Source organism: Arachis ipaensis, chromosome B04 (assembly GCF_000816755.2).
Source record: "Arachis ipaensis cultivar K30076 chromosome B04, Araip1.1, whole genome shotgun sequence".
Classification (NCBI taxonomy): domain Eukaryota; kingdom Viridiplantae; phylum Streptophyta; class Magnoliopsida; order Fabales; family Fabaceae; genus Arachis; species Arachis ipaensis.
The window spans coordinates 132696331-132709061 of record NC_029788.2 but is presented as its reverse complement, the minus strand read 5'-3'; the positions used below and the strand labels follow the sequence as shown (position 1 = coordinate 132709061).

General features: G+C 33.7%; 5 protein-coding genes across 11 annotated transcripts in view; all 5 read right to left on the bottom strand.

Moving 5' to 3' along the window:
- LOC107635700 (LEAF RUST 10 DISEASE-RESISTANCE LOCUS RECEPTOR-LIKE PROTEIN KINASE-like 1.4) overlaps positions 1 to 4947 on the bottom strand; it is a 23312-nt gene extending 18365 nt beyond the window's left edge. For all 6 annotated transcript variants that reach the window (XR_002362108.1, XR_002362106.1, XR_002362109.1 and 3 more), the window contains exon 1: positions 4025 to 4947. Coding sequence is in view for 1 of the 6 variants with exons in the window: in XM_016339252.2 (XP_016194738.1) it covers positions 4025 to 4862 (838 nt within the window). In the remaining 5 variants the exon portion in view is untranslated. The remainder of the gene's footprint in view (positions 1 to 4024) is intronic.
- Positions 167 to 1639, bottom strand: LOC107635708 (LEAF RUST 10 DISEASE-RESISTANCE LOCUS RECEPTOR-LIKE PROTEIN KINASE-like 2.1). The gene has a single exon (XM_016339264.2). The coding sequence runs from the start codon at positions 1221 to 1223 to the stop codon at positions 393 to 395; it is 831 nt and encodes a 276-aa protein (XP_016194750.1). The 5' UTR covers positions 1224 to 1639; the 3' UTR covers positions 167 to 392.
- On the bottom strand, positions 6222 to 7773 carry LOC107635707 (LEAF RUST 10 DISEASE-RESISTANCE LOCUS RECEPTOR-LIKE PROTEIN KINASE-like 2.8). The gene has a single exon (XM_016339263.2). It carries the CDS (start codon positions 7388 to 7390, stop codon positions 6515 to 6517), a length of 876 nt encoding a protein of 291 aa, XP_016194749.1. The 5' UTR covers positions 7391 to 7773; the 3' UTR covers positions 6222 to 6514.
- LOC107635704 (pentatricopeptide repeat-containing protein At2g37320) lies at positions 7221 to 10478 on the bottom strand. 2 transcript variants are annotated; one of them, XM_021122272.1, is made up of 3 exons: positions 8753 to 10478; positions 8592 to 8657; positions 7221 to 7330 (listed from the first exon to the last, which is right to left on the bottom strand). In XM_021122272.1, exon 1 carries the CDS (start codon positions 10460 to 10462, stop codon positions 8894 to 8896), a length of 1569 nt encoding a protein of 522 aa, XP_020977931.1. In that variant the 5' UTR covers positions 10463 to 10478; the 3' UTR covers positions 7221 to 7330; positions 8592 to 8657; positions 8753 to 8893. The 2 variants fall into 2 exon arrangements, with proteins under 2 accessions (XP_020977931.1, XP_016194746.2); XM_016339260.2 differs by lacking the exon at positions 7221 to 7330 and having other exon boundaries at positions 8085 to 8657.
- Positions 10659 to 12687, bottom strand: LOC107635706. Its single transcript, XM_016339262.2, has 4 exons — positions 12455 to 12687; positions 11474 to 12204; positions 11178 to 11384; positions 10659 to 11076 (listed from the first exon to the last, which is right to left on the bottom strand). Exons 1-4 carry the CDS (start codon positions 12540 to 12542, stop codon positions 10837 to 10839), a joined length of 1266 nt encoding a protein of 421 aa, XP_016194748.1. The 5' UTR covers positions 12543 to 12687; the 3' UTR covers positions 10659 to 10836.

Here is a 12731-nt window from a genome sequence, read left to right as displayed (position 1 = left end):
TTAATCAAGAATCAAGAGATAGAGGGTTTGACGCATGTTAATCCCATTAACAATAATCCTAAGTAATTAATCTCGATTAAGAATATCTATCTAATACTATTAACATAAATTTTGGTCCATGAAATTGTTGCATGGATGAAGAGCAAAATACTACATACCCTTAATCAAGAGATAGAGGGTTTGACGCATGTTAATCCCATTAACAATAATCCTAAGTAATTAATCTCGATTAAGAATATCTATCTAATACTATTAACATAAATTTTGGTCCATGAAATTGTTGCATGGATGAACCACCACGAGCAAAATATAGAAGGGTATTGGATGGAGCAATTGCGGTAACAGAAAGACAGAAACCAGCACACGCATGCAGGCATGATCATGAATAATAATTAAGAAACAAACTTACCTGAACAAGAATTTGAATGAGTTCCATCATTACAGTAACAGACGAAATGTCCATCATTGCTGCCACAATTGCCACCTGAGTTAGTGCATCCTCTGCACTGATCATTGATTTGAGGCAATAATTTCAAGACAAAACCACCTTGCAACGCTTGCTGAATTCTAGTGGGGTTATTGGCACTGTTAGCAAAAGCCGAAGCTAGGGCCTTTGAAACAGGAAAAATAACAGTGCTGCAACCTTCATAATAAGGCAGCGCCTTATTATCATCTTGTTCAGCATAGTAGACACTACTGCTGCCGCAACTCTGAACAATCTTAAACTGATCTGAAGGCTTTGTTTCTGAAGAACACTTGTATAAGATTGTGATATTGACAACACTGTTATCATCATATTGAAGTATGGTTTCATTCAAGGTGTTGTTGCTGAAATCTCCTGAACAGAAATCAATGCTAGTACTAAAGTAATCGTCCCTAGCAACTGTCAGATTCTGTTTACCGACGTCCCAATCAAGAATCCTGTATTTGACAGAATCCACTGTGAACTTTGGGACTCCATTATTATGGTTGTTATCTTCACATGTGATCTCCAAGTTAGGCTCACCGCAATAGTTTGGCCTGTCATTAGTGTTGTCAATTTCACCCCAGAAAGGGTAAGTGAGTTGGCTGATGGATCCGCAGCTTAAAGTGTTCTTGCACGCCAAGTAATAAACGTTATCAGCGGCACCTACAGATGTTGGAACGTGGGTTGCCAGGACAATAAGAGCTAAGATGAACATCCATATGGAATATAGGTGGCGAAGACGACAAAGAGGTTTCATTGTTGCAAAGGGAGAAGAAGAACAAGAAGGAGAAGTGATGATGGAAAAGAAGAAGAAAATATATAGGAGTTGGGTTCAAAGTGCAGCAAACAGAGGAAGACTGAATAATGAATATATAATAAAATATAAAAGCCGTGTTTCTAGGAGGTTGTTATATTATTACATTAACCGAAGAAAACGGCAAGTGAGTCTCTACGTTCAAATATTACATTGTATTAAGAAAGAATAAGTACCGGGAGCTAATGGTCTAAGCGTACAATGTGTATAATGGAGGTTTAGGAAATATTAGAAATATGACCATTAGTGTTATATTGTCCTGTCAGGTTACGCTTTTGGGATGAGTGGTTTCATGATATGGTATTAGAGTTCTAGATCCGAAAGATCAATAGTTCAATCTTTGGATATGGTTATTCTAGATAGTATGGGTGATGTTCATTTTATTCATAGACAAAAAATTTAGCTCATTGTACACATTGTACGTTTAGGTCATTGGCTCTTTAGCAGTACTCAAAAAGAAAATAATAACCAAAATTCGTTAGATAATTTAATAAATTTAACTAAATTGTTACTTGAGGACTCTTAATTATCAATTTCACATTAAAACAATTATACGTGAATTTTTATCTTATTAGAGTGGTTTATTATAGAAAAGTTGAGGCAAAGGAACATGGAAAAAAGAAATTATATTGTTATATATGATGAACTTAATTACTTTATTAATCTCATAAATCTGCCACTTTCTCTGAATTAGAATTCCGAAAAGTGTGATTCTAGAAGGGGATCCTCGGAGGTCCCGTTTTTTGACCACCTTAGCTTCCTTAATAATTTACATCGCTCTCATGTATTTAATTAGTGCACTAATTTTCTTCCTATTTGTGCATGTCAACTAAAATTAAACTTTCAAACTACATAAAAATATATACGTCCATTCAAATAACTTGGAATTTGGAAACGCGTTATGTTGTATTTTACATATATTTTGTGCTACAAGAATTCAACTTATCTCATTCCCAGTTAATCTAATAATGGACACAGTGGAGAAGCAGAAGCTGGATGACGTCAACAACACATAGCTGATGTCATAATGAAAATGAAAATATAGGGAAAAGAATCAAAATGTCTAGGGAGGTTAATTAATTAGCTTCATACACGGAATTAGCTTCGCTTCATACACGTTGTGAGATCGAGTAACGTAGTTTACAAGTAGTGGAAAACTGTAATGAGAGGAGGATGGCCACTTAATTAATTGGGGAAAGTATGAACAAAATCTAGATGGAAAGATATGAACAAACAAAGAAAAAAAAAACATTGCAAACAAAAAGATTGACAAGGCAATACTTTTATTTGAGTTGTATGTATAAGGCAGGATTCCAATTTCGATACTTACTTAAATGGACTAGTGAGCTATATCTATTAGACCAACCTAACTTGGTTTTGACAAGCCAATACTACATCTTAATTAAAAAAAAAAAACTTATATGAGTTCCGACACTTGTTTAAACGGACTAGTGAACTATCTACTAGACCAACTAAACTTCGTTTTGACAAGCCAATACTACATCTTTTTTTTTTTTACCAAAGATAGGAGACTCGAACTCGCAACCTCTTAATTGAGTATGGAGAAACTATGTCATTTGAGCTATTACTCATTGGCAAGCCAATACTACATCTTAATTTTAAAAAAAAAAAGGAAAACTTATATGAGTTTTGCTAGCTAGTCAAATCTATTGACTAAAATAGCTTAAGAAATAAAGAAATAACTTAAGACTAGCATAGCTAAGGAAAATAGCTTAAGAAATAAAGAAAATTAGTATATAACTTAAGACTAGCTTAGCTAAGGAAAATAGAATTCAAAGGATGAACTATATTCATAATATGGAAGGGCAGAGGAATGAAAAATCAAACCTAGATAGATTTAACTTTCCAATATATGTGGACCAAAAAAATATAGGAAAAGGTATCTCGATGCACAAGCATCCTACATTATCGTAGAAATAAAAAAGGTCTATATCCGAAAAATATAATGTATACAGCCTAACTTGATAATTATATTAGTGGCTATTTTCACGACTTGAATTCATTACGGAGACAACTCAATCATTGCTCTAAAACTCTTTTTAAACGAAAAAAAGGAAAAAGAACTAAAAATGAATAATATTATATGACTAACAAAATTTACTACTTTTTTGGTCAATAATTTAAACTCGAAGTATACAAATAAGATATTAACTCAAAGTATTCACTAATATTAATAAAAAAGTATTAATTTGTTAATAAAATTATTATCCGGTCACAAATTTTCAAAATTGATATGATAGACCAATTTATCTAAAAAATATGTAATATAATTCATCATACTGAATAAAAAATTAGACAATGCTGGAAAAGAAAATTTGAGCTTAAGTCACCGTAGAAATTTAGAAATTGACCACTATATAAGAAATTAAGAGTTGGAAAAACTATATACTTATAATATTCTTAATAAATATTCTTAAGATACTCATTAAATAATATTCTAATAGCAATAGGTGGCTCTACACTATAAATGATATCTATTTGGAGGCAAGGGTAAGATAATGACTTTAGTTTAAAATATTTAAGCTATATTTGACTTAGCCATATGAGTAAGAAGTAAGAACAGAAAACTATGTATGGGATTACAATCAAACTCAACTAAAGAAACAATTGGTTATATAGAGGAACTAATAAGGACTATAATAAGTTACTACTACTATAAGAAATGATATTATTTCTTGTATATAGTTATAAAACAAATTGCATGTTAGAAATATGACATATACCTGAACGTCCAAGATCATCTTGAGTTGGTGAGGTGGCAGAAGCATCACAGATTTTGATGTGCCCATCATCCAAATATGAATAGCCAGACTGATCTTTGCAATAACATGTTGGTTGATTTGAATTCAAATCATAGCCACAGGCTCCACCTGTGTTCATACACTTGAAACATTCTGCTACACTTCCTATCCATTTCACCAAGAATCCATTTTGGATAGCACCTTCTATGTTGTTCCATGTCAACTCCACTTTAACATCAAATTGCAACAACAATGGAATAAACACACTTGTTGTGCAAACAACACTAGAAGGAGGAGCACCTAGAGCTTCAGGCCTAGCATAAAAGTATTCATCTGAAGTTCTATTTGAGAAACAATTAAGAAATCCGGGGATGGAATTGGACAATCCATTATTTAAAGAACAATGATAGAAGAGGGTAAGATTCTTATTGCCAGGCCCATAATCAAAGAGCTCAAAGTCAAGGCTTGTGTTTACTGCTTTTGAAGGGCATAGACCTTCAAAGTAGTCAACTCTTGCTATCTTCATGGTTTGGTTTTCCGGGTATGCTTGCAAAACCCGGTATCTCATGTTCTTGATGGTTATGTAAGTAGTGGAGTCATGATCAGGATCACAGTTGAGTTGTAGAAGAGGGTGGCCACACTGCTTTGGACGATTTCCTCCCCAGAATGGAAAACCAATGTTGTTAATCTTCCCACAATCATAGCGAGTATCAGCACAACTTGTATAGTTATCATCATTGGAGCTTAAGTATGGAGGAATCTGAATCATTATCAAGAGGATCATTAAGTGAGGGAGAAGCATAACAAGCAGAGAAGCCATTTTAGAAAATAGCAGAGGATCTTAGTGTATGTGTTTAACTTTGCAAAATGAATCAGATAATTAAACAAGACTAAAGGGATAATACAAGACATGAAAATTCAAAGAAAAGGATAGTAATTGAGACTAATAAAGTATTGTAGAGTTTCGTTGACTTATATATAGAGTATACGTGTATATAGGAATTTAAATATTCAAATAAAAAAAATACTAAACATTATTTATACATATTCGATCCATATAATTTATTTAAGATTTAATCCTCATTCAATTTTTAGAGTACTAAGCAAACAACACCAAAATTATTTTTCTTTTATATATTTTATTATGGATCATCAAAGAAAATGTTGTTATATACTTAAAAAGCGGTGTTATTGTCTCAACTAACATACCGGATTTTAATTAGGCCAACATATTGCACAACTAATTATGAATTTATCTAGCAATTATCTTAAGAATACTTACCATTAAAAAAAATGCTGTAAACTTTTTCGCATATACAGTTTGGAATTTAGAAAGTTAAAATCCAAAGAAAAGTATGCCTTGAATAAACGGCATAATATTCTAAAGAAAAAAAAAAAGGAAAACTTATATGAGTTTTGCTAGCTAGTCAAATCTATTGACTAAAATAGCTTAAGAAATAAAGAAATAACTTAAGACTAGCATAGCTAAGGAAAATAGCTTAAGAAATAAAGAAAATTAGTATATAACTTAAGACTAGCTTAGCTAAGGAAAATAGAATTCAAAGGATGAACTATATTCATAATATGGAAGGGCAGAGGAATGAAAAATCAAACCTAGATAGATTTAACTTTCCAATATATGTGGACCAAAAAAATATAGGAAAAGGTATCTCGATGCACAAGCATCCTACATTATCGTAGAAATAAAAAAGGTCTATATCCGAAAAATATAATGTATACAGCCTAACTTGATAATTATATTAGTGGCTATTTTCACGACTTGAATTCATTACGGAGACAACTCAATCATTGCTCTAAAACTCTTTTTAAACGAAAAAAAGGAAAAAGAACTAAAAATGAATAATATTATATGACTAACAAAATTTACTACTTTTTTGGTCAATAATTTAAACTCGAAGTATACAAATAAGATATTAACTCAAAGTATTCACTAATATTAATAAAAAAGTATTAATTTGTTAATAAAATTATTATCCGGTCACAAATTTTCAAAATTGATATGATAGACCAATTTATCTAAAAAATATGTAATATAATTCATCATACTGAATAAAAAATTAGACAATGCTGGAAAAGAAAATTTGAGCTTAAGTCACCGTAGAAATTTAGAAATTGACCACTATATAAGAAATTAAGAGTTGGAAAAACTATATACTTATAATATTCTTAATAAATATTCTTAAGATACTCATTAAATAATATTCTAATAGCAATAGGTGGCTCTACACTATAAATGATATCTATTTGGAGGCAAGGGTAAGATAATGACTTTAGTTTAAAATATTTAAGCTATATTTGACTTAGCCATATGAGTAAGAAGTAAGAACAGAAAACTATGTATGGGATTACAATCAAACTCAACTAAAGAAACAATTGGTTATATAGAGGAACTAATAAGGACTATAATAAGTTACTACTACTATAAGAAATGATATTATTTCTTGTATATAGTTATAAAACAAATTGCATGTTAGAAATATGACATATACCTGAACGTCCAAGATCATCTTGAGTTGGTGAGGTGGCAGAAGCATCACAGATTTTGATGTGCCCATCATCCAAATATGAATAGCCAGACTGATCTTTGCAATAACATGTTGGTTGATTTGAATTCAAATCATAGCCACAGGCTCCACCTGTGTTCATACACTTGAAACATTCTGCTACACTTCCTATCCATTTCACCAAGAATCCATTTTGGATAGCACCTTCTATGTTGTTCCATGTCAACTCCACTTTAACATCAAATTGCAACAACAATGGAATAAACACACTTGTTGTGCAAACAACACTAGAAGGAGGAGCACCTAGAGCTTCAGGCCTAGCATAAAAGTATTCATTTGAAGTCCTATTTGAGAAACAATTAAGAAATCCGGGGATGGAATTGGGCAAACCATTATTTAAAGAACAATGATAGAAGAGGGTAAGATTCTTATTGCCAGGCCCATAATCAAAGAGCTCAAAGTCAAGGCTTGTGTTTACTGCTTTTGAAGGGCATAGACCTTCAAAGTAGTCAACTCTTGCTATCTTCATGGTTTGGTTTTCCGGGTATGCTTGCAAAACCCGGTATCTCATGTTCTTGATGGTTATGTAAGTAGTGGAGTCATGATCAGGATCACAGTTGAGTTGTAGAAGAGGGTGGCCACACTGCTTTGGACGATTTCCTCCCCAGAATGGAAAACCAATGTTGTTAATCTTCCCACAATCATAGCGAGTATCAGCACAACTTGTATAGTTATCATCATTGGAGCTTAAGTATGGAGGAATCTGAATCATTATCAAGAGGATCATTAAGTGAGGGAGAAGCATAACAAGCAGAGAAGCCATTTTAGAAAATAGCAGAGGATCTTAGTGTATGTGTTTAACTTTGCAAAATGAATCAGATAATTAAACAAGACTAAAGGGATAATACAAGACATGAAAATTCAAAGAAAAGGATAGTAATTGAGACTAATAAAGTATTGTAGAGTTTCGTTGACTTATATATAGAGTATACGTGTATATAGGAATTTAAATATTCAAATAAAAAAAATACTAAACATTATTTATACATATTCGATCCATATAATTTATTTAAGATTTAATCCTCATTCAATTTTTAGAGTACTAAGCAAACAACACCAAAATTATTTTTCTTTTATATATTTTATTATGGATCATCAAAGAAAATGTTGTTATATACTTAAAAAGCGGTGTTATTGTCTCAACTAACATACCGGATTTTAATTAGGCCAACATATTGCACAACTAATTATGAATTTATCTAGCAATTATCTTAAGAATACTTACCATTAAAAAAAATGCTGTAAACTTTTTCGCATATACAGTTTGGAATTTAGAAAGTTAAAATCCAAAGAAAAGTATGCCTTGAATAAACGGCATAATATTCTAAAGATGAATCACGATCATTTTTACAACTAGCATTAATAGAAGTGGTCAAAAGTAACTATTTCAGTAAATTTTCTTATTTTATTTTGGTAAGGTCTTTAAGTAGACTTGGTCGTATGGTAACAAGTAAGTATTAAGATGGCTAACACATTTTTCTTTTTCATTTATGAAGTTGACAGAAACTGATGCAATCACCAATAGTCTTACTACAACTAAATCTGCCAACTACTGATACTATGCAGAATAAAATCAACTACTTGTTTGATGGATTCTCACTTCTCAGCTTAGGCCAATTTTGAGAGTGACCCAACCAAGCCCAAGGGACAAAAGAATACCTTACATATTATTGTAAATACAGAATTTAATCTCAGATTATTGGCCTAGGATTAAAGAGGGAAAAAAATTATTCAGTAAACTAGTACAGGTCTGTGACATATCCTTGTTTCTATCTAATATTGTCTATAACTCTTTCAAGTGACCTTTCTTTTCTCCTTTCTTGTCAAATATATCTGTATAACCTTTCTCTATTTTCTATATTCAGAACACCAGTAGCATCTCATGTCATGGTTGATCCTGCAGCATTCAATAAACCTGCCACAAAAACTTCTTTAAAACTTAAAAGCATTTTGTGGGTGCTTACAGGGATCAATCTTGTTCACATGTCTCAACTCTCAAGGAATTGAACCAGACTTTACCAAAGCTGCACCTGTCCACATTATCCAACAGCATTCTCCAGGTGATTAGAATAAAAAACATGGTTCAAATTAATTCATCCTCAATTCTTTAGAATATAGAACTTACTGGTTTGGCAAACAGAATCTCCTTTGAATGAAGGGCCAAAGTCTTGTACAACATCTTCTTTACATGAAGGTAGCTTTACACAGTCCATTTTGCTTGTACTGCATAAATGTGAACTGCCCAATAATGGAGATCCCCTTAGCATTATGAAGACCACACATTTTCCTCACCAGAGATCTGAGACTGAAGACCTAAACTACTCATGTGCTCAACCAAATTACCCATGATCAAAAGAATGTCAGTCATTTTGTTGTTTGACTTATCTTGTGCTTCAAATCTATGAACTCTGCTTTTGATTTCAATCCAACTACAACCAGGATTTGGTTTCAGACCTTTGTCCTTCAATGACTTTCGCACTTGTGCTACCTGATTCCACCAACCTACACTAGCATACAGATTCGCCAGCTGTTGAAGTGTTGCAGTGCACCTTGGTTCAAGTAACAACCTACTCTCTGCCGCCTCGATGCCAATCCAAACATCTCCATGAAGCCTAGAAGATGAAAGCAGTGAACCCCATATCACAGCATTGGGACAAACAGGCATGTTTCGGATGAAATCACGAGCCTCCAGAAGCAAGCCAGCCCGACCAAGAAGATCCACAATGCAAGAGTAATGATCCAGTTCTGGCTGCACGCCCTGTTCAATCATGTTATTCAAGTAATCTTGACCCTCTTTAACAAGACCTCCGTGCCGACACGAGGACAATATGCCAAGGTAAGTAACCACATCTGGATTAACACCTTGATTCATCATCTCTTCAAAAAGAGAAATTGCCTCTTGCGCCAGCCCGTGTTGCGCATACGCTGCGATCATGGAGTTCCAAGTGACAACATCCCTTTGCTTCATATTTTCAAATATGAACAAGGCATCGTCAAGCGCCCCACACTTAGAATACATGGCAATGAGAGCATTTTCAATGTGGAGGTAATAATGAAAACCCATGTGAATTATTTGACAATGAGCACCCTTTCCATGTCCAAGTGCTCCACTTCCCATACAAGCACTAAGAAGACTAGTGAATGTAAAGCAATTCGGCTTCAACGCAGCCAAGCCCCTCATCTGACAAAAGAGCTCCAAACACATATCAACCCTCCATTCTTGTGCAAATGCAGAGATAATTGTTGACCATGAAACTACATTTCTCTCAGGCATTTCATCGAACACCCGGTATGCATCACCCAACAATGCACACCTACCATACAAACTAATCAAAGAGCTTCCAACATAGACATTGGCAATGAACCCAGTTGTAATTGCCAAGCAATGATATTGAACACCTCCAAAAAGGTCACGGTGGGAGCCACACGAGCTCACAGCACGTGACAAGAAGCACACGTCAATCTCCAAATCTTGTTCCATAATAACAGTGGAACGAACCTTCCTTTCAGATTTTGTGGCCCTCAAACTAGAATCATCAACAACAATGGTTTTTGTGGCATCGTTTTGCAGCATGCCCTCGATAAGCTGAAGATGACTGCGACGATTTTCAACATCAATGAGACTCTTTTTTGGGGTTACAAGGTTAAGGACTCTGAGTGCCCCAGCAAACTCTCTGTTAGCTCTTTTGGGTGCCAACTTTTGGGAAGTGAAACACCCAAAGAATCGAACTTTGAAGGAAAATAATGTTGGGTTCTTTGTGCATTGGTGCATCAAAGAGAGAAATTTTATGGTGAACATCGGTGCATCAAACAGCACCACTGTTGCCAGGAGCATGCTAAGGTAATGTAAAGGTTTACACTAAAAAAAATTCCAAAAGTAGCTAATCTAAATGGACACCTAATTTATTAATTTGTTAGAATTTATGAGAAGACTTATTTATGACTTATAATATGTCACTTATCATAATATTTTATATTTTTGTTTTATTGTATCAACCTCTTATCTTCATCATAATCAAAACAAAAACACAAATCAAACATATCTAGTATGTCAATTTCAAATTATATTACATTTAAACCTTTTGACTCATGATGAATATTTGTCCTAATATAAATCTCATAATTAACTTATTTTTAGTACACCAAACTAGCTTACAACAATCACATGGTTACAAAACACAGGGAAATAAACAAAATCATGAACTAAAATCATTGGACAAGGCTATATATTTTTGAATCCAACACTTCCGAACAAATCTGCCCCATTGTGTGGTAGAAAGATAATAACTCAGATAACTGCTCCTCTGACATTTTAGACATCAAATTTCTTGCTTTGTTTTCTCTATCCTCACTCAGCTTTAGTCTCTCTATGCATGGCCTTCCATTCCTGAATGTTGCACCCATTTGCTTTAACCTATGCTCTTGTTGCACACTAATTGCTGTGTTTGACTTCAAATTCAAATATAGATTAAATAATAATTAGTGGAAAGGGCTAAAAAAGATTGAAGAATGTTCCTATTATCTGTTACAACATTTAATAATGCTAGTACCTCAAGAAATTCTGCCCCTACTTCAAGTTCAGACTCTTTGTCAGAGTTTAACTCAAGGCCAGTGGTATACAAGTCTTTGGCAAGTGAGAAACTACGTACTATGCTTTTTCTTTTGTTTTCCATTTCCTCATTAAGCTTTAAAGAATTTTCAACACCTGTTGAATTATTTAGCTTCTTCTGATAAGCAATTACTGCCTTCACAAATTCCTGCATATTTTTCATCATTAAAAGTGCAATGCAATTTCCAAAATGCTAATGAGTCCATATTCTAACATTAATAACAAAGAAATTCAAACCTTATAAGCAAAAGGGCATCCAGAATAATCAAATTCATCTGAATTAGGCCTCCTCATTCTTTCAGGGTGAAATTGCAATCCCATAATAAACTTACCCTGTTCTGGACAATAAGCATTAGGATCATAGAACCCTTCAATCAAACCATCAGAAGCAAATGCCATTGGAACAAAACGTTGCGCCAATCTCTTAACCCCTTGATGGTGATAACTATTTACCAAAATATTCATTCCCCTTTCTTCCAAAGAATCCTTAAACCAATGATGCAAAGGTGTGTCTTCAACAACCTTCACCACATGCCTATGTCCATCATAGTCATCATAGTTCATATGAATCATTCTTTGCTCCAAAGGAACATTCTTTGAAAGCTCACTACCTATGTCCTGATAAAGGGTACCCCCACAAGCAACATTTAGAACTTGTGAGCCTCTGCATATTCCCATGTAGGGTATGTTCCTCTCTAAGCAAAGCTTTGCAAGACTAAGCTCAATTGAATCTTTCTCTTTATCAATGGCTGTGTCACTTGAATGGATCCTCCTTATTTCTTCCAACTCTTGTTGTGACAGATCAGTGGTGTCTTGTTCATACCATGAAGGATCAATGTCTTCTCCTTCACAGAGAAGAACACCATGGATTGGCTCAAAGCTATCCAACAAGGTGTGGACCCCAGAAACACGTGGAACAATCACTGGTACTGCACCATAGCCTACTATAAGATCAAGGTGATACTCACCTGAAAATCACACACAAACATAACAACCATTTTGATCAAAAGTGTTTGGTAAATGTTGCAAAACAGAAAATAAAGACAGAGAAGTTGTATCATAGATAACAATAATTGTTGGGTAACATAACTACCATGATTCTTATTAGTAACATCAAAGACAAAGAGTCACCATAAATATCAACATATAATTCTAATGAATAAATTCCTACACCTTTTTTCATTGTTTTTTAATCTGGAAAAAGGAAATGAAACATACCAACGAAATCAACAAACTTGTTCTTGCGAACGGTGCGTCTAGAAACAACTAGGACCCGAGGGAGAATTGCATTGAGCTCAGAAGACATTATCACTTTATATCTCTAAGGTTTGATGATGCAAAATGAAGGGTAATTGACACTGCACTGCACTGGCTATGAAGAACTATGAAGAGCTTAAAAGCTTATTAGCTTGTATTTATAATTTTATATATTACGGACTCCAATGATTTATTTGGACCTATATAAATAACTGTTATGCATTTATATTTTATAGGA

Coding starts and splice junctions, on each gene's coding strand:
- LOC107635706 (XM_016339262.2), bottom strand. CDS start 12,542: ATGTCTTCTGAGCTCAATGCAATTCTCCCTCGGGTCCTAGTTGTTTCT. Junction 12,205..12,454: donor CAAGTTTGTTGATTTCGTTG/GTATGTTTCATT, acceptor TGTGATTTTCAG/GTGAGTATCACCTTGATCTT. Junction 11,077..11,177: donor TAGGGGCAGAATTTCTTGAG/GTACTAGCATTA, acceptor TTGAATTTGAAG/TCAAACACAGCAATTAGTGT.
- LOC107635704 (XM_021122272.1), bottom strand. CDS start 10,462: ATGCTCCTGGCAACAGTGGTGCTGTTTGATGCACCGATGTTCACCATA.
- LOC107635708 (XM_016339264.2), bottom strand. CDS start 1,223: ATGAAACCTCTTTGTCGTCTTCGCCACCTATATTCCATATGGATGTTC.
- LOC107635707 (XM_016339263.2), bottom strand. CDS start 7,390: ATGGCTTCTCTGCTTGTTATGCTTCTCCCTCACTTAATGATCCTCTTG.